The following is a 27,684-nucleotide window of genomic DNA, read 5'->3' on the forward strand; positions in this document are numbered from 1 at the left end:
CGGGCTCGGGCCTATGAATTTTTACTCGGCCCGTAGGTAGGCCCGGCCCGTGAGCCCGCCAGGCAGCCCGCCCGTGGTACCCGCCCAAAAGCCCACCAACGGGCCTGCCTATTAGCCCAAAATCCCACAAAATCCTTTCTTTTTTCCCTTGGTTTAGTTTTGCCCAAAGAAATTTAAGCCGGCCCGGCTTTTGGCCCGCCGGCCCGCCAAATGGACTAGCCCGTGGGCTGGACTTAGGCTTTAATTTATAGTAGGTAGCCCAGCCAGTCAAAAAGAAAAGGCCCGGTCGGCCCGGCCCGTGGGCGGGCTTGGGCAGCGACTTGACAGGCTGACCCAGCCCGATGATGACCCTTACTCTCTGATTGTGCGTAAGTCCCCCCAAAGCAAAACCCTTCTCTCCTTCTATGAGTGTTGAATATTTTGCTTGAGAAAGGAGGCACCAAACTTTCAATTACTGGCCCATCACCGCAATTATCCATCTTGTAGGAACTTGACAAATTGAGGATGGTGTTATGTAGTTGTGTGTGTAGTACTGTGCTGCACATCTCCGAATTGTCGGATTATACATCCGACGGCTCGAATTTCATTTCGACATTGAACGGCTCTCAATTTTAGGCTCCCTCCGCCCCATATTAACCTTTCAAAGTCGCCCCATTATTCGGATGCAGAATTTATGGACTTTTGGTGGGTGAAAATAATTTTGTACGTACCCAAATACCATTCCGAGTAATATTGTACTATTTTTGGGGACGTACAATTAAGATGGGACCGAGGCCTATTAAATTAAGTCTACATTCAGCCAAACGCTGCTTCACAGCAAGTGCTATACAGCCACAGACCGCTTTTGCATCCATCGTGGGTCCCGCAAAAATGAGGCAAAATTTTGAAACAAAGTTAGATGATTCATAAACACCCTTCTCGATATCGGATTGAAGTGATTTTTTACAGAGACCCTAAACGAAGTATTTTGAACAAAATAAGCGGTTCTGATCATTTTTGCGGAACCCAAGACGGGTGCAAAAGCTGTCTATGCACGGCTGCTGTACATCACTTGTATCGTTACTGCATTCAGCCAAGCAGTCTAGTCTACGTGGGTTAAGTAGATAACAAGAAGACTAATATTTCAAGAAAACCTACCTACTACTATTTAATGTTAGAATAAAGTTATGAGCACATATGAGAATGTACATATCATGTATATATGAGTTTTGTAGAGCCCATCTCGGTTTCCACAAAAATAATTCAAACCGATTATTATTTTTAAAACATTTTCTTTATTGAACCCTGTAAAAAATCAGCTCAATCAGATATCGGTAAGGATTTTTCTAAATTTGTAAGGGCGAAACTACTTAATTGCTCAGTTTTGTCCCTACACATTCAGAAAAAATCCTTACCAATATCAGATTGAGCTGATTTTTTATGGGGCTCCATAAAAAAAATATTTTAAAAATAATCAGCGGTTCGAATCATTTTTGTAGGACCCGAGGTGGGCCCCACAAATTTATATGTACAATGTATATGTACCAAAAAAAAAAAGTATGTACAATGTATATGTACCTATAGCAGTACTCGTACCAAAATAATTTAAGGGTCTAGATTCACTCAAAAGATGATCTGGACTAGTGCTTGTGGGTGGTGGGCCCCACATATATGTGAGGGATTGTATTTGGTGTTATGTTTGGATGATTGTCTATATAACATTATTGTTTTCTGAAGTACATTTGTGCTCAACATATATGGTACACTACTTATAGTACTTTTTACCATTTTCTTGTCAACATCACCAAATTAATTAATTTGTCCAAAGGTGGTTGGGAATTCCAGACTATGCAGAAACTTGTTTTTTCCAAACCACATCTAACACCCACATGACAATCCAAGGGTTCTTTTTTAACCTAATCGCTATTAGAAGGTCAAAAGATGGGGGAACTCACTCACTCTGGTCTAGTATATACTTAATCAGCAAGATTTTGTTTTCCAATCAATCCCACCAACATGAGTTCCTCTCATAAACATTGGTTAAACGTGACTGTTCATTTTCAATGTTTTTCTCTTGTATTGTGTTCATGTGTCTTGTTCGGCATATCCGAAGCCCGAGTTCAGGCTGAAGAATTAGCCAGGCAAAAGGCTTTGAACACCTCAGTTCATGCAATCTTTGTGTTTGGGGACTCGACATCTGACCCTGGAAACAACAACTACGTAACGACTATTTTCAAGGGCAATTTCCCGCCCTACGGGAGAGATTTTCCAAATCAAGTCCCAAGCGGAAGGTTTAGCAATGGACGCCTGGCAAACGACTTCATTGGTGAGTTTGATCCCAGTTTTTTGCTAGCTTTTATTTCTCGTGTTATCTAAGGAGATTGAATGGTTGTTTTGTTTAAGAAAGTGATCTTGAACGGGATAGTTTGTTTTCCAATGCAGCTAGTTATGTGGGTATCAAAGAGTACGTGCCTCCATATTTGGACCCAACACTTAGCATTGAGGAGCTAATGACCGGAGTTAGTTTCGCCTCTGCCGCATCTGGATTTGACCCACTTACACCCCAATTAAGTGTAAATCTCTCTCTTTTTCATCTCTAAATTTCCGTAAACTAATGGAGTCAAACTGATTACTTGATTCTTCCCGTGAATTTGATATAATATATAAAATGTTTAATTATATACGCTGTCTTTAGAACTAGTTTTAGTTGAGCTCTGTATTGACCTTGATGTCTTTCATAAAACTCATCAAACCGAAGTCGAGCTGAGATCAAAATTTACGAGGACATAAATTTATTCAAGCAGTGCTTGGTAATTTTGTTTTTTTATTAACGGACTTTTTTTTAAGCATTTGATCGTAGTTTTCAATTTTCACATTCTTCTCATCAAGACAAATTAATATGTAATAAATAAATTGATCAATGATTATAAGAAGTTTGGAAACTAATAACGAAAAACAAGCCCGGGAAAAAAAAGTTTGACAAAACTTGACGTACGTCATCATTTGATAAATTCTGTTTTTTTTTTTTTTTTTTCCAGAATGTAATCTCGCTGCCAAAGCAACTGGAATACTTCAAAGAGTATCAAAAGAGAGTGGAGCTGGTGATAGGGAGAAAAAGAACAAAAAATCTGGTAAAAAATGCTCTGTACATTGTGAGTGCTGGTACAAATGACTTTGTTGTCAATTATTTTACCGTACCAATCCGGAGGAAAAGATACAGTCTCCCAGATTACATGGAGTTCTTGTTGCAGCAAGTCCAGCAATTCATGCAGGTTTGATTACTTGAAACATTATTTCGTTAAACAACAACATAATTTACGTGACGTCTGATACACGAAATGAAAGGACGTATAATAATGATGATGCATTTTGTGGTCCTCTTGTGCGTTTACTAGAACATGGATCAGTTTACCTTGTTTTGGGCTTGTAGGATTTGTTGGAACAAGGGGCTCGAAGAATAGGAGTGGTTGGATTGCCACCAATGGGTTGCTTGCCTATAGTTATTACCGTTAATTCGGATAATGCAATTCTAAACCGTGGGTGTATCGATTTTTTCTCCTTAGTTGCCATGCAGTACAATCTAATGCTCCAAACAAAGCTCAACACCATACAATTCAACGTATCAGCTGATTCTGGGGTTAGAATTGTGTACACTGATGTATATGAATCTCTTTCTGACATGGTCATCCAAAGCCTCAAGTATGGTAAGTGGGCTCCCCTTCTTTTGCTCGGAAATGTTAGAATACATAAAACTGCGTCCGTGATATTATTCAAGAACCATTCATGCATTTTCTTTCCCGAACAATTTCATGGACGCAGTTTTATGTACTGTCCCAGCTCTCTCTTCTGTATGCTGTCTTACACTGGATATTTGATGTGGGCCGGTAGCTTGGGTCCCTAGTTGCCCAAGCCCAAACAATTAATACTCCAATAATAGGGAAAATAACGGCCCAGGACGTGTTTTGATAATTAATACCCGCCAAGGACATACTGATAACATTTGAGAACATTTGTTAATGTTGAAAATGTCCTTGGAAGGTATTAATTATCAAACACGTCCTTGGCCGTCATTTTCCCCCAATAATAAATTGAAGGATCTGGCACAAAGTATTAATTATCCTTGGCGAGTATTAATTGTCCTTGACGAGTATTAATTATCAAAATATGTCTTGGACCGTCATTTTCCCATTCAGATTTCATTAAATCTGATAAGTTAGAGCCCAACTATTCAAGGTGGCGACTATTCGCAGCTCCGTATTTTCTCCTTTAGCCCCTTAAAAATTTGCAATTATACTCGATAGTTAGGTACCGAAATTGAGATACATTTTAAGCATACAATTACCGAAATATAATATTTTTTTTAACAGTTATTTACCGAAAATGTATGTTCGGCAGTTGTTTACCGAAGGTTGAACATATTTTTGATATGTAGTTACCGAAATATAATCTTGTTTTCAACAGCTATTTACCGAAATATTATGTATGATTTTCAACAACTATTACCAAAATGTAGTAGGCTAAGGATGAAAATACAGGGTTGCGAATAGTCGCCCTCCTTTCAATTTAGATGTGTTAGTACTATATTGCGATTATTATAATAAATTTTTTTCTCGTCAAATAACTTAAGTTTCTGCTATGAATGGTATGCTTTTTATTACTAAAAACACAACTAACTTTAGGTGGCGCGGAGCACTGCTCCAGAATTTTAGTTCAATATTTGGTGACCAAAAGCATTAAAAAAAAATTATACTAAGCTCTACATAAAATATATAGCTCTATTGGTTGTAAATTTGATGGGCCGGTTTATTTTGTTTATATTATCTACTTATTCATAAACTTCAGTAAATTTTCATTTAGTTTAGCTACGTACGCATGCTCGATATCACTAAAAGAAAGTTGGGGTATAGTGACAATTTTGCTTGTGACAGCATAAAAGTTGTCACAAAAAGGTTGGGTTGCTGATTTTGTCACTTCTTTTTTGTTAACGTCACTCCTTTGCAAGTGTAATTTTATAACCAAAAATACACTTGCAGGATAGTGACGTTAATAAAAAAGGGAATGGTAAAACCATTTCCTAAAGGTTGCCTTCAGTGATCGACGTGAAGAAGGGTTGTTGCAAAAATAAGAAATCAAAACTTTTGTGTAAAAAACAACACTAAAAGCCTGCCTTTTGGCTTGTAAACACTATTAGTGACAATCTATTCGTTTAAATGTCCACAATTTCTGGATACCAAGATTTACAACCATTAGCTAACAATATATTTTTTTTGTAATACCTTTAGATTTCGATGAGGTGAGCAGTGGATGTTGTGGGACAGGCCTACTGGAAACGGCATTTTTATGCAATCCGGATTCCTATGTTTGCTCTGATGCATCAAAGTACATGTTTTGGGACTCGATACATCCGTCGGAGAAGGCATACAAGCTCCTCTTTGAGGCCGCTAAGTCTGACATTGATTTTCTTATTGCTGACTAACATTCCCAACTTAATGTATGGCTAGCTGATTATGCCTGTGATTCACGAATTAAATGAGCTACAGTTATTTTGTTTGTTATAATTATCTTGCGCAGTGTTTTCCAACCAAACTAAGTAAATTAAGTGTACCACGAAAAAACATTTCTGACCAAACAATATCATTTCTAGACAGCCGGCCACTTATAGTTTAGAGAAAATAACCTGTCTCAAAATTAATACAAGAAAGTAGTCCACAACTTCTAACTTAAGAGGAAACGTCCCCTAAGTACAGGCCAATCCACTATAGAACAATTACTCTGTTCGATCGGACCGAGGAATGTTGTAGGGCAGGGCGTCCTACAGCCCCTATAGGATAGATTCGGGCTGTCCATCTTGGCAATGGACGGCTTGAATTTTATTTCGATCAATGGATGGTCCAGAGTAATAGGAGTTCGGATTAAATCCGAGCCTTTCGTGGCAAAATGAACGTCCAGATTAGCCACCCTACAGACCCTGCAGGATAGAGCACCCTATAGGATTTTCCATTCCATGTTCAACCAACGTCCAACAATGAACATCGGACTTCTTACAGTGGACATATGGCACGAACGGAGACCACATTTAAGCATGCGCCAATCAAAGACCACACAACCATTTCTTTTTTGGAGACCACATTTAAGCATGCACCAATCAAAGGCCACACAGTCATTTCCTTTTTGGAGACCACATTTTAGCATGCGCCAATCAAAGACCACACAACCATTTCTTTTTTTTGAAAGTCCGCAATACACACGAATGGAGATCACATTTAAGCATGCGCCAATCAAAGAGCACACAACCATTTCTCTATTGTGTAAGATATTTTTTTTTGAAAATCTCATTCTCTGTTCGACCAGCATCCAACAATGAACATCGTACCTTGTACAGTGGACACAAGGCACGAATGGAGACCACATTTAAGCATGCGCCAATCAAAGACCACACAACCATTGGGTTTTTTTTTAAAGGTCCGCAATACACACGAATGAAAACCACATTTAAGCATGCGCCAATCAAAGAGCGCACAACCATTTCTCTATTGTGTAGGATATTTTTTTTTGAAAAATAAACTATTTCTTCTTATTCTAAATCCTTATACGTACCTCTAGGTGCTATCAGACCGCACATGGGGAGAGTGCTAAACTTTATCTTACATTAGTGTATGTCCGTGCCTCTCGAACAATCAGCACATAAAAATAAATACTGAATTCGCGTGTAATATACGGCTCAAACAATCACCACACGCAAATTAATACTAAACTTGCGTGCAATATATAAACCCGTGTCCAACAGATTCAACTATGCAGTAAACAATAACGCAACATATCCATTGATAAACATCATAATCTTAATGAAAAGGAAATGGGTAGCAAATATACAAAGAATGATGGAAGAACTCACCTCACTGGTTTCGGTGAAGTAGACTTTGGTGGTATTGAACTTCCCCAGAGAGAGAGAGAGAGAGAGAGAGAGAATGATATGAACGCTGTATAAAAAAATCTATTTTCGGTGATTTCCGTGATGTACATTTGACAGCCTAGAAATAGGAAAGGAATGTTGGCTTTGATTTCGGTGATCTCGGTGGCTTTGATTTCAATTTTGTACAAAGGATATATGTGATTTTGGTTTTCTTTTGAATAATGCCTTAATGGGTGGTTTCACTACAAAAAAAATGAAAATTGGTGACGAAAAAAACAATTTCGTCACCAAAGGTACCTATTTGGCGACGAAATACATTTTTTGTCACCAAAAGCTTAAAAAAGGTGACGAAATTATTTTTTGTTGCCAAAAATAATCATTTGGTGACAAAAATATATATTTTTGTCGATAAATGAGACCAATTTAGTAACGAAATATTTTTTTCGTCACCAAATGCTTAACTTTGGTGACGAAAAATAATTTCATCACCATTTTAACGCTTTTAGCGACGAAAAATATATTTCGTCATCAAGTGGATACTTTTCGTGACGAAATTTATGAATTGCGCTTTGTCACTAAAAGTATTTCAGACATAACTCTTTTCTAAAAACTCCGATTGAGATAATTCAAATTGGGTTTGAACAATAACTCAATTGTCTACAACTTTCATGTTTATCAAAGTTACTAATTTTAATGTTTAAAGGTTCAAAATTACATTCGAAATATATTTTCATGTTAAACATATATGTTATATATTAGATATTTCAAATATTTACTGAAAAGTGTGTGTGGTGCAGTTGGTTAGAGCTTGCACGAAAAACTCAAGGACCTCAGGTTCGAAATCCAGCAGCAGGAAGAAAGAATGTTTTTTTTCCCATATGAAAACCTCTTTTACAACGAAAATTTTCGTCACCAATGTGACTCATTAGTAACGAATTTTTTCGTCGCCAAAAGAAATAATTTATGACAAAAAATTTAGTCATCACAAAGCACAATAAGCGAGGAAAAAAATTTCGTCACCAATTATTCCCTTTTTGATGATGAAATATTTCATCATCAAAAGACACTATAGGTGACGAAAAATAGATTTCGTCACCAGGTAGGAATCCTCGACAACCTTTAGTCGACAAATTTTTTTTCGTCACCTATATTATTTGTGACGAAAAACATGCAATTTGTGACGATTTTCATTCGTCACCCAATGTAATTTTTCTTGTAGTGTTTTTGTCACCTATATTATTTGTGACGAAAAACATACAATTTGTGACGATTTTTATTCGTCACCCAATGTAATTTTTCTTGTAGTGTTTTGATTACAATGCCTTAATGAGAGTAATTTATGAGAGAGAGAGAGAGAGAGAGAGAGAGAGAGAGAGAGAGAGAGAGAGGGAGAGGGAGGGGTTAATACATTAGGAAACCTTCACTCCTTAGGTTAACACATTATGAAACCTTCATTATTTTGATCCAACGGTTATAACCTTATCATTAAGTACAATTGAACGACTGTAAATGCATTTATGTTTGTATGTTTAGACATTTTGGTGAAAAATGCTACATGCATAATATCACACACAAGCAATCTCCATCTGTCTATTGTTGTAATAAATGGTCAAGATTCGTTCAAATTTTTTCCCGGAAAAGTTAAACTTATCCTTAGAAGAGTTTTTTTTTTAAATCTAAAACATCACACATCTGAACGGCCAAAATTTATTACACAACACACACAACGATTTTGTGAGTATCATTTCCCTTTTACAATATAGATTACTCTTGTAAGTGAGTAAAAGAATTTCATTTTGTAGCACAAATTAGTTGTTGGTGTTTTGGTCACCACAAGCCGGAGAATTGCAGGAGTGCCAATTCGAGTCGTGGCCCAAGCGTTTTGCCTTTACTGGTTTTCCCTTTTTGTTTTACCGGTTTGTTACTTGGTTTTGGGGCAATCAGCTCCTTTATTTCTTTTTATTTTTCTTTCAATTCACAATATTATGAAAATCATCTTCATTTTTTCATTTTTATTCTACCTCTTTGTTTTCCTCTCAATCCACAATATTGCGAAAAATAAATAAATTTGTTTGAAATTTCCGATTTAACAAACACGAGAGTAATGTATAAGTGACATGTTCTTATATTTGATCCAAAAAAAAGTGATAGTTAAAATAAATCGAGCTAGCTAACACGATTTTTATTTTTACTTTCAAATTACCATTTCGCAAGAGAGATTAAAAAATTGGCTATGATTTCAATTGACTATGAGACGTCATTCCACTAAAGAGTATTTTTGGACATTTTTTAAACTCTTTTTTTTAATGTTTTTTTTCCTCGGCTTTTTTAATGTTTTTTGAGACAGACCACTCTACATATATCTACTAAAAATTCTAAAAGGCCCAAAAAAATCAAAAGTTAGCAGAACGGGACCCGAGTTCTTGGATAAGTAAGATACAATGACTCAATTAAAAATTTTGCTTCAAAAAAAGAGGAAAAATTATTTCTTTGAATCGGATCGTGCTAAACATAAAAATAACTGAGGTTAAAATTTTGATGTTATTCAAGCTAAAAGAACAACTTAAAATTTTTTTTGTACTTATATTTTTTTTGGTATGATTTAATATTAAGTGGACAACAAAGCATAGAGTCGGATTAGGCCAACCCAAATATCAGGACAGCACTGCGTGCCAGCCCGAAATGAGCACATGTTAAGTGCTTTTGCTGCAGTTTACAATTGAGTTTGCCAGGAATACAGACCCACTTCTAGAGGGTGAAATTAAACATAGTTCATTTGTGCTACAATTTATGTCGATACAATTTATGTCGATTCCTTGAGGTTAGCTCCAATCAACGAGTTTTTAAGATGGGCTAACTTGACGGTAGAACGAAGAAGAGGAGGAGATGAAAGGAAGCGAAAAAAGAAAAATTTTGAAAAAAATTGCTCGCCGGAATCCATGGCTGCCTGACACCACACGGTGGCTATGGATTTTGGAGTTCCGGCATCTCACAGCAACATGCATTTCATGGATTTAGCCACCACCGTGGGTTTGGGTGAAGGGTTTGCAATAGAGCTGTTGGGGGAAAAGTTGTCCCTAGTTGTTACCAATTGCGCCTATGAATTAGAGCTGTTTTCACCAGTCTAGATGAAGAAGATGGAGATAAGGGTAGGATGGCACAAGTGTAATTTTGGTGATAGATTAGGAGGAGTTTCTTTAACCTTGGACACAAGGTTCAAAGGGGTGTAAATGAGCCAATCCGAACCGAATATTGACATATTCGAGCGTGGCTGGATCAGAATTCGTCTGGCTCGAGCTCGGCTCGACAAGAATGTACAAAGCTCGAGCTCGGCTCATTAGTATTCGGTCTGGAATATACAATCCGGCTCGGCTCGAATTCGAGCTTGAATTCGTCAACTTTTCAGCTTTAAAATTGAAAAATTGGCTAAACAAGCCGAGTCGAACCGAATATTGGCATTTTCAAGCCGAGCCGAACCTATATATTTAGAGCCGAGACGAACCTGTTCGCGAACCTATATATTGGCATGTTCGAGCCGAGTCGAGCCGAACTTATATATTTCAAGCCGAGACGAACCTGTTCCAGCTAAGCCCTACTAGGTTCGAGCTTGGCTCGTTTATAAAACGAGCCGCAAAATTGGGCTTGAGCTCACTCATTTATCCTTCGAATCGAGCCCTTATCAAGCCGTACTCGCGAGCTGCTCAGCTCATTTATAGCCCTACCTTTCATTTTTTTTTTTGATCCGCGCCCTACCTTTCATTGGCTCAAGTCTTTTTCTCCATAAAATCCCAATTTAGAGAAAATGACGGCCCATGACGTATTTTGATAATTAATATTCGCTAATGACATGTTGAGAATATTTGTTAATGCTGAAAATGTTTTTGACGGGTATTAATTATCAAAATACGTCATTGGTTGTCATTTTCCCCCCAATTTAATTTGCCTAGCTTTTACCTAATGAAAGTTAACCCAACCTATATTCTATTGGTAATTAATCATTTTCATTGTTAACTCCAACAATTCAACGTCGTATTTTTAAGGGAAGCTCCTAAGAAATTTGAATCCCATTATTCTAGGAATAGACTAGGAATAGATTACCCTATACACCTAGCATTATGGGTTCTAGTAGAACTTGGATTTCCTCCTGCCCTGGTAGCACGAGGTCCTTTAACATCGGACACATGGCAACTTTTCATTGGCTCAAGTTCATTTTTTCTTAAAATTCCAATAATCTGCCTAGCTAGCTTTTACTTAACCGAAGTTAACCCAACCCATATTCCACCATTAACTCCTTAAATCTAACGTCTTTTTTTTTTTTTAATGGCAACTCCTTAAATCTAACATTAAATGCTACAAATCTCTTGTTTTTTTAAGAACATTTCAGTTTCTCTCTATTCCATATATTCTCAACAAAGCAAAAAGAAAAAGAATGGAGAAAACCTTAGTTTAAAAAAAAAAAAAGAGAGGAAAAATCTAATGAAATTTATCAACCCTCATCCTAATCTCACAAGAATCAATCAAATAGCATAATCTTGTTATTCAATGAATCATAGGCCAACTTCTTGCCACTGCAAAATGAGTTACCGATATCAATTTTCCGATCTACGCCGATGAGAATATTCTTCAATTGCGGTGGACATCGTCGGAATTTCGAAAAACAATGACATTTTGCTCCAGACACTTTGAATTTGATTGAACATTCAAAGTAGCTATTCAAATTTTTTATGTTTTAAAGGCTTACCGTTGGTGTTTACTTGTTGGGTTGTGTTGGTTTTGTGTTTTTTATTAAGTTTTTTGGATTCTTTGTTATATATTTCGACAAAGAAAGAACCTTAGGATTTATTCCTAGATGAACAATAGCAAGCGTAACTACTTTGTTTTTTCTTCAAAGTGATCCGATCGATCTACTGCTATTATGATTAAGGTTGTTTAGTTTTAGAGACCCAACATGAATTGAATTCTTTAGGGTAAATTTCATTGACCTCCCCTAAGGTTCCTGACAAAAGCAAAGACCTCCCCTGAGGTTTCTGAAATATCACTGACCTCCCCTACTTTACCTGACAATATCCAACTACCCCCTTCCGTTACCTTGTCGTCCAAAACATGACGGAATTGGCTAATTTCAGAAAATCTAGTCCGCAAAATTCTAAATTATCCCTCCCTTTTTTTCTCCACTTTTCTCACTGTCTTCTCTTCCAAACGAGTGAACCGTATGTTCTGAACTACTTCATCAATTGAAACCCACAGAAGATAGAACCCAAATTAGAAATAATTTTGAGATTCCAATTAGCCATTGTTGTCGGCTTCTCTCTCTCTCTCTCTCTCTCTCTCTCTCTCTCTCTCTCTCTCTCTCTCTCTCTCTCTCTCTCTCTCTTTCTCTCTCTCAATGAGAAACTATCTTAAAGGCAAAACCCATTTAAACCCAAATTTACGTCACCAGTGCTTATTTCTCCACAAAAAAGTGTAAAACCAAATTGGCTAGTGTTGCGGGCATGCCATGACTAGATTGCAGTCCAAACTGTTTTTAAGGCCTTCGTGCCTCAAAATCTGACTTCTTTCAAGTGACTGTGCTTGGCCCAAAGGGTAAGGCCTCGAGATGGTTTGCTGCTTGCCTTTGTGAGATAAGGACTTAAAATTTCTCAACCGTTGTGGAAAATGGAAAGAAAAGTAGGACTGAACGATAGAAATAAACGAACTTCGTTAACGGTTTAACAAAGCTTGGGTACAAAGAAATGAAAGGAAATAAAATCTAGGCCGGGCTAGATTGAACTGAAAGATAAAATACTTTGCGGGAAAGTAACGATAATTGAAAGATAATTTGCATAAGCGCTGGGCTTGTTTGGTCAGGGACCTTTCATAAGGCCTTCAAAACTGTGATTTACAAGCAGGAGCTACAGGCCTTCAGTTGCTTCAATGCATGGCTGTCATGTGGTCCTCTTGAGCTACTTCAAAATGCTCCAATGAGAGGTTGCTCCCTGACCAAAACGTGCTCTTTACTCCAAGAAAATGGCGAAGGCCTGAAAAATCCTTCTTTCCTGCATAAAACTTTGCAAAAGGGAAAAAAGAATTTTGGCTCCTCAAGCATCTAGGCCTTTTGAGCCGCTTCAACACTCAAGCTACTGCTTGAATGGACATCTTTGGGCCCACCAATGCTGAAGAGCGAGACTTCTGCAGGCCTTCCTACCATTATATTGGACATTGCATCTCTTGTGGGCCCTCTAAATCCTTTAAGTTTGATTTCTTATGGACGAAACATCAAGAAACAAGGGGTTAACCAGACCTGGGTGAGCTGCTTGCTTAGGTCTGCATGAGTTATTCACCAGCAGCTCCAAGGGTTACATGTATGCCACCTGTCCTTGGCCTTGCTTCATGCTGAAGGATGGTGGCCACTCAGACGTTGAGCTGTTTGTGAGCAGCTTGTCCAGACCTACTCAGCAAGAATATTCTAAGCCTTTGAGCTGCTTGTGAGCAGCTTGTCCAGACCTACCCAGCAAGAGCATTCTAGGCTTTTAAGTTGCTTGTGAGCAGCTTAAGGTTTTTTACTGCCAATTAAAGGCCATTTGTGACGTTTTTTCAAGAAGTAGGCCCATCTATTACTTGGGCCTGAACTTGAGGAGCATCATAGGCCTCTTCTTTTTGTAAGCCATGCGAGCCCAAGTCTGGAAAGAAAACTTGGGCTTTAACTGATTTAGGCCCACTTAGAAGACTTTATTATTTCTAAGAACTGGCCTAGACCTGGATAAAACACTCAGATCTAGTGGGTCAACCCAAGTCTTCGGCCAATCTTGGGCTTGGGCTTGTGATAACGAAATTTTAGACATTAATTTGACCCAATCCTTTGCAAAACTCAATTCAGTCAATGGCCTCCAAACCGGCCCTATTTTGTGGGCAACTGGTTATAAGGCTTTTCAAGGCTAGAGACTGACTTTTAAGGCCACATTTTAACCCATAAATTTATTTTTTGATTTTGGCCGAAAATGGGTGTAAACAGTACCACAAATATGATTTTTGTATTCACATACAACTTGCTTTATAATATCTACACACTAAAGTCACTTCAATGAAAAAAGAGAGAATTTTTTTTTGTTACCGGAATCGTAGCAGAAGCGTGAAAAGAGTCTCCCATTTTCAAGAAAAAATGTATAAATTTAGGGGAATCAAAGAGGTGGTGAGATTTCCGTTCTTGATTTCCCAAAAAAATCTCGAGGTTCCAATCAAAACCTAGTTCGGATTTCTCAATGGTCTCTTGCTAAAATGCAAAAATGGACTTCGAGAGTTTGAGAATTGGTATAATATAACCCAGGATAGAGAAAAAAAAAGGAGTAATTTGATTTCCAAAGAAAATCTTGAGGTTCCGAACAGAACTCAGCTAGGAAGAAACTAGTAATTTGCAATTAAGATCATAAATTAAGTTTATCAAAAATACCCATGTCAGAAAGTTTTTCCAAGGATCGTCCAACAATCAAGGTATAATCTCGATTCCGCATCACGATATTGTCGCGCAGGTATATTGCTACGAATTTGAATTTCCACGATCAGTGGGGGGTGTGTATCGGGGTGGTGTGTGGTGGTATTGACACAGTAGAGTGGTAAAATTGTTGAGATGAAGATGGTGTAAAATTTGATTTGGTTTGCAGATTTTTTTATTTTTTATTTTTTGATCGGAGATCTAGAAAACTAAAAATTTACTAGTAGTATGGAGGGTGGGTTTGGATTAAAAGGTAGGAGTAACTTTTTTTTCATCACTATTCATACTTTTTTCCATTTGTTAATTTTATGTCAAACTTTTGTGATTTATTGGTTCATCTAGATGAGAGGAACCGAAAAAGTAAAAAAAAGTTTGATCGAAACCCATAATTTTTGAAAAAAGACAAAAATATCTTAAAAAGAACAGTTTTGATCGAAACTTATAATTTTTGAAAAAAGACAAAAATATATCAAAACAACAGTTTTTGACTTATTTTTTATCTTTTTCAAAAAAATTATGGGTTCCGATAAAAAATTTATACTTTTTCAGTTCCTCTCGTTGAGACGAACTAACAAATCCAAAAGTTTGATGTAAAACTAACAAATGAAATTTTTTTTTGAATAAAAGCGGAAAAAAGTCACTTCCTACTTTTTAATTCGAACCCACTTGGGATAACCTTTAAAGGGTATAGGGTATTTTCTTTAAAACTTGAATTTTTTTCTTCATCATCCTTTAAAACCAGACGATGATGGTGGTTTGAGGGAATGGGTAAAACGGGAAGATACTTTATCAATTTGAGGGCATTTTCGTCATTTGATCAACACATTTAACGCCGTTTAAGGGATATCTAACAAATGGGGGAATCTGTCTAATGTCAGGTAAAGTAGGGGAGGTTAGTGATATTTCAAAAACCTCAAGGGAGGTCTTTGCTTTTGTCAGAAACCTGAAGAAAGGTTAGTGAAATTTACCCTTGTACTCACGCGAGAATCCATAATGTTAGGTGTATAGGGTAATCTTTTCTTACTCTATTCCTAGAATAATGTGATTCAAATTACCTATCATGGAGGAGCTTTTCTTAAAAATAAGACGTTGAATTGTTGGAGTTAACGGTAAAAGTGATTAATTATTGGTGGAATATGGGATGGGTTAACTTTCGCTAGGTAGAAGCTAGGCATATTAAATTGTAATTTTATGGAGAAAGTGACTTGGGCCAATGAAAGGTTGTCATGTGTTTGAGGTTGAAGAAACTCCTCGTAACAGGACAGGAGGAAATCTGCGTTCATATTGAAATACAAGCATGGAATTCAATCATGACTGTGCCGTGCCGCGTCAACCATGGCGTAGCATAGATTCTTACTTTTCTTTTCTTCTACCACAACGAAAGTCAACATTATTAGTTGGTATTAATGGGATATGAATTAATCTCATTAAATTGCATGGGAGTACATGATTCCTACCACCAGTGCCGGCTCATATATTTTGGAGGCCCGAAGCAAATTTTGTATATCTCACTCTTTACATATTCATCATTTCTTTAAAAAATGATAAAAGTACAAAAAATAAACTAAAAGAATATAATTATGACAATATAAATTTAAAAAAGATATGCTTGTAATTATGGAGATGCATGGGAGTCGAACCACACACTTACAATAGCATGACAGTATTATGTGACCACTAAACCAAGTATCTAGTTTGTGTTTTTATTTAAAAATATTCTAATATTAATACATAAGTTACATTGCAATGGGGCCTCAATTTTGAACCAAAATTCGGGGGCTGGAAGCGGTTGCTTCCCTTGCCTATCCTATAAGCCGGCCCTACCTACCACTTGACATAGGTTCTTAATTATCATTAAAGGGTATATAAAGGAGAATGTACTATATATGGGGGAAAGTATCCTATAAATAGAGCAGCATCCATAGTTCATTTTCGCATGCCACAACCAAGGAGAAGTAGGAATAAAACTTGTTCAGCTTTTTCCTCTCTACTCTCTCCACCTGAAGTGAATATGAGTTCCAAAATCAAATCCGTGGTTTCTATTGTTACTTTGTTGTTTATTTTGTCCAATTTGATATCTCAAAATCAAGCTCAACAGGTTTCCAACCACTCGATTGCAGCCTTTTATGTGTTTGGAGACTCTTATGTGGACCCTGGAAACAACGACTACATTCTTTCGATTGCCAAGAGCAACTTTCCACCTTATGGAATTGATTTTGTGAACCAGATCGCCACTGGAAGGTTCAGCAATGGGAAGCTCATTGCTGATTTTTTTGGTGGGACAAAATCTTTTTTTTTACATTGTTTTTTGAATTAAAATATTATGTCAAGCCCGGCCCTTGGCACTGGCCTGCAAGGACACGGCCGGCCTATGGTCGCCCCTCGCAAAATAAGCCCAATTTTGGGGATTGGGGCCGTGGTCTGATTTGCCCGAGTAACGGCCGGCTGGGCTAATATTATAGCCCTCAAGCCGAATTTACACCGTATTAGTCTAAAAATCAAACACAACTCTTTTGCCCTCCTTCGTTTGGAACACCTACACTAGTCAAAACGCTCTAACCCCAATTAAATATGCAACTAGCTAATTAAGTAGCTATCTTCATGGTCGTAATAATTTGGCTGTTACACCCTTCGTTCCAAACAACTTGTCCGCTACTATTCTTATTATTGGAGCCTAACTTTACAAATTATTTTCCCTATATGGTATTTGATAAGTTTAATAACAAGCTTAATTAATAATTGTACTTTGAAAACCATATCAGGGTAATCTGTACTTTGATAAACTTTTTGCAAATGCTTTTGTTTATTCAACCAGGATATTTTTAACGAAGATAATTTTTAAAAAATTCTTCTGCATTTTAAACGCTATACTATATCACAAAAAATTTGTTTAGGAATTTCATTTAATAATTAAACTGAAAACATGATTGTATCTTTTCGTAAATTTTGTACCTAATTATCAAGGAGCATAGGGCGAGCTGCCTCGTTAAATACTGTATTAACTAATTTGGTATGGTTTGTGTTGTGTTGTTTTGTTTCAGCTTCCTTCTTGGGTTTTCAGAATAACTCCTATGTGCCATATTTGGCCCCAAATTTCACCATCCAGTCCACCAAACCTGCAGTTGGTTTCGCCTCCGCTGGCACTGGATTTGACAATCGCACTGCAGCATTACTTGTCTCTCTCTCTCTCTCTCTCTCTGACTAACCCCATTAAAGTTTGGAATCGTCCATTTATCATTACTGTGACACTTGACAATTGCCTGGGGCCCGTTTTGATTTAAGGATTCGTATCAACGAGAGGACATCTAAAAAGTAAAATAATTTGATAAAAATCGAAAAAAAGATATAGGAAAGACAAAAGTAAGAGAGATGCTACCCACATAGATTTTGTACGTAGCAATTGTGCACAGATCACGGTGTGTAGCCTACCACACAAACAATTTGAGTCGTTCATTAACTATAAAATATTTTTTCGAGAGTTCCCGCAAAAAATAAAGTCAATTCTTTTTTTTTTTTTTGGTCAAACGGAAATTCAAAATCAAGTCAATTTTCAATCCAATAATCTAAATTTTCATTAAGATTTCAAGATTTTGGAAGGCAAAATGATTGGATTGAGCATCTATATATATTGGATTGAGCTTATTTTTTGCGAGAGCCTTCCAAATTTTTATTTATTTTTACATTTAATTAACGTCTCGGGTTCTTTGTAATAGATTTGGAGTAGGCCTCACACCGTGATTTGTGCACAGATCTTGTTTTCCTCACCTGCCCTTTTTCGTATGCTTCACTGCTTCAATTGTGGCACGTAGAAACTCGTAACAGTGATGTTTGTGCGCAGCTTCGCTTATCTGTTTATCCGTGAGAAAAGTCATCCCCTTCAAACCCTTTTTCCGAAATGTTTTTAATGGTCATTTTGCAAAAACGTAATTCATAAAAAACATGGTCGATTCCATAATGTTCTCAAATGTTTCATAATAATACATGGTAAATATGAAAAAATAAATCATGGAATGCGCGCATGTCATCAATTTTTATGATAATTGTGTATAAAATACAGTATCTAATTATGATCAATCATAGTGGAAAGGATTTTTTTTATATGTTTATAGTGAATTTGTAGAATTAACCAGAAAAAACATGATCGATTTGAATATTGCCTATGTTTCAAAATGTTTTTTTTAGGAAGGTTTCATGATAACACATGGTAGATATGAAAAAAACCAAATATAGTTATCGAATTTAAATCGGTGAAAAATAAATTGGTGGGATTTGGTTATTTCGTTTTTTTAAATTTTGAAATCCTCTTTTGTAATTATCTCCCATAATTATTGTGATTGAATCCTACTAAATTAGGAAACAATTGAATCCCACTTATTTAGGAATGCAATATATACACATATGAATATCTTATTAAAAGGGTAAGATAAGTAATTCACCATCTGAAAGGATGAAAATATAACTGTTCAAAATGACCGGGATAAATACTTACGCAAGATGAGGTCTGATGATGAATATTTAAAAACTCCATTTTTTGTGTTTATTTTATAATTTTTAGTTCCGTTCATATTTTTATAATTTTTTGAATCTTTTTGTCGAGACGAACCAATAATCCACTACAAATTGATGCGGAATTAACTAAATGCGATTTTTTTTTAACAAAGACAAAAACAATCTTATGGGATTGTTAAGCCAAAATGGTCCTACTATTTTTCTCAGACATCCTTATTTGTACAATCACGCTTATCTTAATTGTTAGTTCAGTTTATGCATGACAAAAAGGGACATTGGAATGGTCTTTGCTGAACTTACATGAGTGGGCCAAATTAAATCCAACCAAACAAAATATAAAACTGTTTTCCGATTCGTTGCCAATGTATAAAACTGGGTACTTTTTTTGTGAATTTTTTTTTTTTTTTACAACCTTTTCGTTCTGTGTACTTCAGAATGTAATCCCAATGTCAACGCAATTGGAATACTTCAGAGAATACAAAGCAAGACTTGCGAGCAGCATTGGACAAGAGGGAGCGGATAATCTGACAAGGAATGCCGTTTTCTTTGTGAATTGTGCTGTGAACGATTTCGTCAACACATTTTACGGGGCTGGACATATAAGCCTTCCGGCTGGGACAACTATCGGGCAATATGAAGATTTTGTGTTACAACAACTGCAAGAATTCATACAGGTTTGGCCCCTACTTTTTTTTATCCTACCTAACAATTTAGATGACTTGATCATTATGTTTAAGAGATCGAGAAACTTATTGACGGCGGAGCAGTGAGAAAGTTATTCACGGTTCCATGCAATCTCAGCCGTCCAAAACAAATTAATCTATTACCGTTAATAGATTGTTTCTAATCCGGATCGTCCAAAACACTTTTGGACGGCAGAGATTTAGTACCGTAAAACTTATTCATGGCTCCTCCGTAAATAAGTTTTCTCCATGTTTAATTTGTTTCTCTTGTCCTCCGCTTGTGTTCTGCATGCGTAAAGGTCATCCTAAAACTAATTATAACAACGAAATAAATCAACTTGAATTCTCAGAATTGTACTTACCACAAAGTATTACCGCAATGTCTGTTGGTGACGAAACGATTTCATTGGCAAAAGTATTAGCGAGGAAATATTTTGTCACCATGTTTCTTCACCTATCGATTGTCACAAAAATTGTATCTTAGGTTTTGGCAATGAAAATTTTTGATGCCTAATGTAACATTTTGGCGTTGTTGTTACTTTTGTCTCTAAATGCGACCAAACCAGAAAAAAAATGGAGTATTCAATTTTACCGCTGCTCTTATTCGAACTCACGACCTTTGGTTCCCAAATTTTTGTTGTTATTTTTGCTTAATTTAATTTATATTAACCTGTTACGAATAATTTTTTAATTAATCGATGGACAATATGTATATATTATACAAGCAATGTATTATTTATTTCAAATAAGACGAAATATGAATTTACTCGCCCAAAGCTGTCCATTAGTGACAAAATAGTAATTTCACCTTCGACATGACAGTCTGGATCTAATTTTCGAATCAGCATGAAAACTATATTAAGAGCACAACAGAGCCTGTTCTCCTTATGTCAAAACTCTGTTAATATGGATGAAAAATGATTGTGAGCATACCCCACAAAGCACAGGGGGTGTATGTACAACAAATTGAACGTTAAGGGGTGTATCCACACATAGTTTGCCACACGGGGTGTAAGTGCAATTATCCTCTAAAACTTAATGCACTCTAAAACATAAAATACAAGTTATGTTCCATTGTGATGATAATACTCAATTTGGTTTTTTTTTAATAATTAATTTGTCAACTGAATATTTTTGATAAGAATGGGCTTATATATTGAGGTACTGTCTTATGAGGATTGTTTCTTCTTCTTTGCCTATTAAAAGGAATATTTAGATGTTGTGGTTGGCTAAACATACAAATCAAAAAAGTTTTAGGCGTGAAACTTTAGATATTTGTGGCACTATTCTCATGGTGGTGAATTCTCCTATGCCCGCAATCATTTTTTTATTGAGGAATGTGATTATTGAGTCCCATGGAGCACCGTCACGTAGTGCCCAAACCTCTTCCCACCACACATTTTTGTAGGGTTCTCACACTTAGTTTCGGACTCAATAGATGTGTGGTTGATGAGAGGCCTGAAGCACCACGTGATGGTGGCTCATCGAAATTGAATAATTTTCCACGTTTAGGGGGGTAAAACTAATATTTTTTGGGCTAAAATTGTATATAGTTTTTCTTAGGCTTTATCTTGATCCAGTAGGTAGAAATGTTGTCTTTGCTATTAATTTTGTTGGTGGAGAAATTTTACTTAGCGTGTATTGTGTTTGATTGAGGGTGTGTAGTCAAGATATTGATTTCTCTGAGTGCTATAGTCAAAGTACCCTCAAAATTGTCCGGACATTTGGTTATAATTTTTTTTTTTTTTATGGATAAAATGAATAAACATCCATTCCGTTTACAGCGGCCAACTAATTTTCTTTGTTTTTTTTGTTTGGTTGCAGGGATTGGTTGGCCTTGGGGCTCGAAGAATTGCGGTCTCCGGAGTGCCATTGTTCGGATGCTGGCCCATTGTCATTACTCTCTACTCGTCAAACCTCACAAATGCATTGGGAACGCGTGCTTGCAATGACACCCTAAATGCTGTCGGAAACGATTATAACATGAAGGTTCAAGCAGCATTGAGGACCATGCAAAATAGCTCCGGAAATATTGGACTCAAACTTGCCTACTTCGATACGTATACGCCAATGGTTAACATTCGGCGAAACCCGGCTGTGTTTGGTACGTCAATGATCATGATCAGAAACTTACTAATTCTTCGGTAGAGTCGTTTAATAAGTGATCATTATTATTTGGAAACATAGCTTAAGGGCAATAGCACTTTGCTCGATCGAACAAATATTTGACCAACGCATACACGTTTGCACCTATTTGTCGGAGACACCATTACCATCATCGATTGCTATTTGCGTTAGGTACTACATAGAGAAGAAGAACGATGAAGATAAAAGCACGAAACTTAACCCAAATAAATTTTTAAAACTGTTGTTACATTTTTTGAGCAAACTCTATATATCACACCTAGTATGGGAAATGGTTTTTTCAACCGAAGCTTCTATTTTTGTGATTTTCCCATATACATCTTCCGTTTTATTAATACGACTTTCTTTTTATGAATACGACTAAATTTCTTATTCCCATTTTTGTCTGTATGTTTGTTTGTAGGTATTGACGTTACTAACAGGGGTTGTTGCGGGACTGGTTTGCTGGAATTAGGACCCCTTTGCAACTCGCTCTCCGCACTTTGTGCTAATAGGTCGGAGTACGAATTCTTTGACTCAGTCCATCCAACTCAAACAACAGCTTCCATTATATTGAACGCCAATATTGCTGCCATCAATTTTATAACTAGTTAAGAAGCAACAATTTTAAGTTCAATTATCGCAGACGCCAATATTGTTGCTGCCATAAATACTAGTATGACTAAATAAGGGCCAGCAACTTTGTCCATGTGTTATGTATATGGTGGGGTCGTCCTAGAACTCCTATGGTCATAAGGCCTATGTGCCCAATTTGCATATCTGCAAACTGTACCTTTCATGTGCTTTTTTACTTCTTGGTGCTTCTTAATTAGCACTTTCCTTTAATAAAATGATGTGTGATATCTATTGACTCTAATTCTAATGGAGTATGTGAACTTCATTCAATAACATGAGCTGAAATATGCAAGTAACCAGTAGTAAGGTACTAGTACAAGTACCCGTTTTTTTTTTTTTTCTCTCTTTCTCAAAATGGTATAACAAATTTTATTGATAACAACGAACCAACAAATTAAGAAAAATTGATTATCTTGTTCTAATGAACCGAATAACCATTCGGGAGGTCTGGCTCCCTAAGTACTCTTTACACCGTGACCTCTCAATATCTGAACCGTGCTAGCTTATCCATTTGCCCATCGCCAACAAACTGAAAACTGCAGCTTCCTGAAATTCGTGCACACCTTCTAATGTCTTCCACAATCACCTCTATCTACCTCTGTCAGACACTGCATATCCTTGTTCATAATCCTTACAAGTTGTTGCGGGTCTCCCTCTACCCTGATCCTACTCATCCCCAAATACTCAGCAAATTAAACTCCAACGCCGCTCTGCACGCTCCTGCCTTGGCACAATGTGCTGATCCCGTTGAACCCAAACTAATCGAACGAGCAGCCACAAAGCCGCCCGTGGAGTCCCGAATTACCATTCCCGCTCCTTATAGTTTACATAGTTTTTTATATGTAGAATATTATTCATGCACGTAGATTTTGCATCATTATTACACAGACTGTCTGTCGTTTCTGTACCAAAAATAATTTAAAAAACTAAGAATTAACAATTATTCCAAAGAACAGTGGTTAAATCCAGGATCATTCGTCGGTAGTAAAAATTGAGTCGCAATACTTTAATTAGTAATTTTTAATTTAGTTCTGAAAGGAAAGTGAAGTTTGGATTTGAGTTGATTTAATAAAATTAATAACTAAACTTGCAAGCAATTAAAGGATTTGAAAACTGATTAGAGAAGGGATCAGGGCTTCTGATTCTATCTCGATCCCTTCGTAACGTAATTGTACTCCAAAAATATAATCAAGATTTGTACTCCATATAAGTTATCTCAACACGACACGGATTGTCTCACTAGATTTAACCAACAGCACGACCCGTCTCACATCGTATAAATTTTCTCAAAGCCTATCTCGAAACATGAGAAACCATTGTAAGACTATGCTTGAAACCATGGATATAAACACGTTCGAAGATTGAGAAAAATGTAGAACTTTATTTAATGTTAACTATGAATCAACCAAGTCTCACAATCGAGTTGAATTTAAAGTCATAATTAAAAATCTAACAACTACGCTACTTGAAGACATGTCCCCGTTACCCTAGTCGAGGAGATTGGCCGATCATCATTGAGTTGTTGCTCTTTATTTTCTCCTCTATGAACCACATTAATCGTAACCCGCAGCCGCCTCTAGCTCTGTTTGTGCGTGTAGAAGTTCCCCCAAAGCAAAACCCTTCTCTCCTTTTATGAGTGCTGAATATTTTCCTTGAGAAAGGAGGCACCGAACCGAACTTTCAATTACCGGCCCATCATTATGCACCGCAGTTATCCATCTTGTAGGAATTTGACGGGGTGCTTCTCTCTTCCATCCATTATTGCGTGTCTCACTTGCTCCAATCACAGTCTTCGATTTCAGATCCTGAAATAGGCAAAAAGTAGGAAAAAAGAAAACAATGCACTTAAGGTCACGGCATAATTTTTGGATAGATAATAAATTGAAACGAAAACTAGAGACATGCGATACATCAAAAAGAGTAATGGAAGGGGTGACAGTTATAGTTCCTGTATGAGAGACAACATGAATAGAGCCAGAGGCGGACCGGATTGGCAAAATTTGATCGGTAACTGTATATGAGTTAAAAAGGGATAGATGAGGCGTCATGTGAGAGGAAGCCCTACTATCAATGATCCAATCATGTGAAATAAAATTGGTATTACCGGAAAAAAAAGCAGATGGATGTTCACAAAAATCATATGCTTGGGATGCTTCGGCGGGGCTCAAGTGGGGATTGAAATTCATGATGGACGATTGTGCTGCATAATTGGACTGGTTAGATGGCGGACGCGAGGGTTTGTTGAAGAACCAATCGGGGTACCCAATGAGTTGAAAACAACCTGACTGGTGGTGACCCGTCTGGTTACAGTGCGTACAGTAGGCATTGGGATCTTTGCCTCCACGAGTGTGCGGTTCCTGCTGGATGTCCCCTCGTGGAGGATAAGCCCCATTGCGACTATGTCCCCGCGGCTGATTGGGACGAGTTATAGGTAGTTGCCGAGGGGATTGTTGTTGTCGGATTGGAGGGCCTGCATAGGGAGGCTACCGTGCTTGAGGAGAGTTGAAGTTTTTGGGTTGGTTTTGTTGGTAGGGCCGTTGGTCATGAGAGTTCCGCCGTTGGTTATTGTTAGAGATGGACCGAGACGACTGAGGCCCAAACCTTTGACTCATCATTGCGGAGTCCGCCTGGATAGGTTGAGTAGTCGTTGGAGGCATCTTGGTTTGTTCTTCCGAGATCAATAAGCCGTAGACCTTCCCAATGTCAGGGAGCGGGTCCATGGCAAGGATATGAGTGCGAAGGACATGGTAGGGTTCATTGAGGCCCATTAAGAGTTGATAGACTCGTTCGTTTGACACCCTTGTTTGCCATGCGGCAGCGGTGTTGCATGTGCAGGCCGGAAGGGGAGTGATTCCATCAAGTTGGTCCCAAATAGTTTTGAACTTGTTGTAATAGTTGGTAATGTCGAGATTAACTTGTTGGAGATTGGTAATCTCCTTCTGAATTTTGAAGATGGTGGCGTTGTTGCCTTGGGTAAATTTGGATTCAAGATCACGCCATAGCTCGTACGGTGTGCGGCAACTTGCTAGGCTTGGAGTGATGGTGTTGCTGATGCTGATGTTGTTCAACAACCATGAGAGGACCATTGTAGAAACTCGTTTCCACAAAGGTTGAATATCAAGATCTGTGGGGTAGCGTAGGGTGTTATCAATGAAACCCAGTTTATTTTTGGCACAAATGGCCATCGTGATTGAACGGCTCCAGGACCCATAGTTGGTATGGGTTAGGGCGATATCACAAAGAGGGGTGCGGGGGTGATCGGCCGAATGAAGAAAGTAAGGAGAAGAGAGATCAGAAATAAGTTTCTGAATCTTTTCTTGTGCCTTAACCATGTTGGTAAAGGTGACTTTGAGGCTGAAGCTATCGAGTTCTTCCAGTTCTGTGGTGGGTTTAATTTTGTGGGAAAGGCAAAGTAAGAGAACGTAGACCACGCTCTGATACCATGTTAAATTGTGTATTTGTTGTTGGAATCAATTGTTTCTCATTGAAAATAAAGTCAGGATACAACCACACATATATAGGAAAATGATACAACCTATTAGGAAATCATAAATATGAAAAGAGAATGATTATATGTAATCCCGAGATTATGGAATTGAGATCCTTATTGATTGCTTCATTGTGCGGTGCTAATTGATAGTTGCCTTCTTTCGCATAGTGTCCGCTAATAGAACAAGGGGCTCGAAGAATAAGAGTGATTGGATTGCCTCCAATGAGTTGCTTGCCTATAGTTATTACCAAGTTAATTCGGATAATGCAATTCTAAACCGTGGGTGTGTCGATTTTTCCTCCTTAGTTGACAGGCAATACAATCTAATGCTCCAAACAAAGCTCAGCACCATGCAATTCAATGTATGAGCTGATTTAGGGTTAGAATTGCCTATACTGCTGTATGTGAGCCTTTTTCTGACATGATCATTCAAAACCTCGAGTAAGGTAAGTGGACTCCCATTCCTCTGCTTGAAAATGTTAGGATACGTGAAATTGTTCAATAAATAGTTTCATGGACCCAACTTTATGTGATGTACCAACTCTTTCTTTTGTCTGTTGTCTTACACTGGACGTTTGATGTGGGCCAGTAAATTGAAGGATCTGGCACAACGTATTCAGACTTCAAATCTGATAAGGTAGAGCCCAACTATTCAATTTGGATGAGTCAGCACTACATTGCGATTATTATAATAATTGTTTTCCCGATCAAAAAACTTAAGTTTCGACTATGGATATATGCTATGCTTTTTACTACAAAAAAAAAACACAGCCAACTTTAGGGGGCGTCAAGCCCGGTTCCCGAATTTTAGTTTAGTGGAGAAGGGTTGTTACAAAAAATAAGAAATACTTTTGTGACAACTTTAAAATTGAGACACAAATATCAACACTAAAAGAATGCCTTTTGGCTTGCGAACACTAGTAGTGACAATATGTAAGTGACAATCTATTCGTTTAAATGTCCACAGTTTCCTGATACCAAGAAGATTTACAACCATTGGCTGACAATATATTTTTTTGCCATACTTTTAGATTTCGATGAAGTGAACAGTAGATATTGTGGGATAGGCTTACTAGAAACGGTATTTTCATACAATTCAGATTCATATGCTTGCTCTGATGCATTGAAGTATGTTTTTTGGGACTCGATACTCCCGTCGGAGAAGACATACAAGCTCCTCTTTGAGGCCGCTAAGTCAGACATTGATTTTCTTATTGCAAACTAACATTTCCAACCTTTAATGTATGGCTGATAATGGCTGCGATTCAGGAATTAAATTGGCTGTAGTTATTTTGCTTGTTAATTAAGTGTACCACGAAGAAACATTTTTGACCATACAATATCATTTCTAGACATCCATATGGACCATATGACTGCAAAGAAACATAGAGTTCCAACAACCTTTTTCCCACATTCTTATACCTTTGAGATGGCCACCAGCCCAATAACCCATTCGAATAAAACATCTGTGTATGCGTACAGGCACACACAATCGGCCTCGTATTCATGTTCTTGACGCCGCCATGCCTGTGTCCATGCTACGTAGCTCATGAATAAAAGCAAATATTAATGAACCAATTAAACCAAGATACTCGATCAAACTTCATTCAAGGACTTTGTCAACCTCAAATCCAGCTCACTCAAGAAAGGTAAAGGCCAGATTTCATGATGTCTTGTTACATACTATAGCTCAGCATCCACTGTCAATTTAGGTATGCAAATCCCTAATTTTCATCTACAGTAATCTTATCGCACTACAGACATGATAGAACTACACTAATTGACGTCGTTTTTTTTGGTCCCGTTCGGTTTTGGTTTTGATGGAGGCTTTTGAGAGTAATAAGTAAAGAAAAATAGATCGAGAAAATTTGTTAAAGATGCT

The 27,684-nt window shown here is 37.3% G+C and overlaps 2 protein-coding genes across 2 annotated transcripts; both read left to right on the forward strand.

Moving 5' to 3' along the window:
* Positions 1–1,875: 1,875 nt before the first annotated feature.
* On the forward strand, positions 1,876–5,560 carry LOC131313277 (GDSL esterase/lipase At5g45960-like). Its single transcript, XM_058341504.1, has 5 exons — positions 1,876–2,305; positions 2,422–2,552; positions 3,018–3,251; positions 3,410–3,683; positions 5,262–5,560. Exons 1-5 carry the CDS (start codon positions 1,996–1,998, stop codon positions 5,453–5,455), a joined length of 1,143 nt encoding a protein of 380 aa, XP_058197487.1. The 5' UTR covers positions 1,876–1,995; the 3' UTR covers positions 5,456–5,560.
* A 10,711-nt stretch (positions 5,561–16,271) lies between these two features.
* Positions 16,272–22,553, forward strand: LOC131313278 (GDSL esterase/lipase At5g45960-like). The gene is made up of 5 exons (XM_058341506.1): positions 16,272–16,636; positions 17,402–17,535; positions 19,304–19,543; positions 21,377–21,656; positions 22,101–22,553. Exons 1-5 carry the CDS (start codon positions 16,297–16,299, stop codon positions 22,289–22,291), a joined length of 1,185 nt encoding a protein of 394 aa, XP_058197489.1. The 5' UTR covers positions 16,272–16,296; the 3' UTR covers positions 22,292–22,553.
* The last annotated feature ends 5,131 nt before the right edge of the window (positions 22,554–27,684 follow it).

This window comes from Rhododendron vialii, chromosome 13a, assembly GCF_030253575.1.
Source record: "Rhododendron vialii isolate Sample 1 chromosome 13a, ASM3025357v1".
NCBI classification, from domain to species: domain Eukaryota; kingdom Viridiplantae; phylum Streptophyta; class Magnoliopsida; order Ericales; family Ericaceae; genus Rhododendron; species Rhododendron vialii.

Coding starts and splice junctions, on each gene's coding strand:
- LOC131313277 (XM_058341504.1), top strand. CDS start 1,996: ATGAGTTCCTCTCATAAACATTGGTTAAACGTGACTGTTCATTTTCAA. Junction 2,306..2,421: donor CCTGGCAAACGACTTCATTG/GTGAGTTTGATC, acceptor TTTCCAATGCAG/CTAGTTATGTGGGTATCAAA. Junction 3,252..3,409: donor AAGTCCAGCAATTCATGCAG/GTTTGATTACTT, acceptor TTGGGCTTGTAG/GATTTGTTGGAACAAGGGGC.
- LOC131313278 (XM_058341506.1), top strand. CDS start 16,297: ATGCCACAACCAAGGAGAAGTAGGAATAAAACTTGTTCAGCTTTTTCC. Junction 16,637..17,401: donor GCTCATTGCTGATTTTTTTG/GTGGGACAAAAT, acceptor GTTTTGTTTCAG/CTTCCTTCTTGGGTTTTCAG. Junction 19,544..21,376: donor AACTGCAAGAATTCATACAG/GTTTGGCCCCTA, acceptor GTTTGGTTGCAG/GGATTGGTTGGCCTTGGGGC.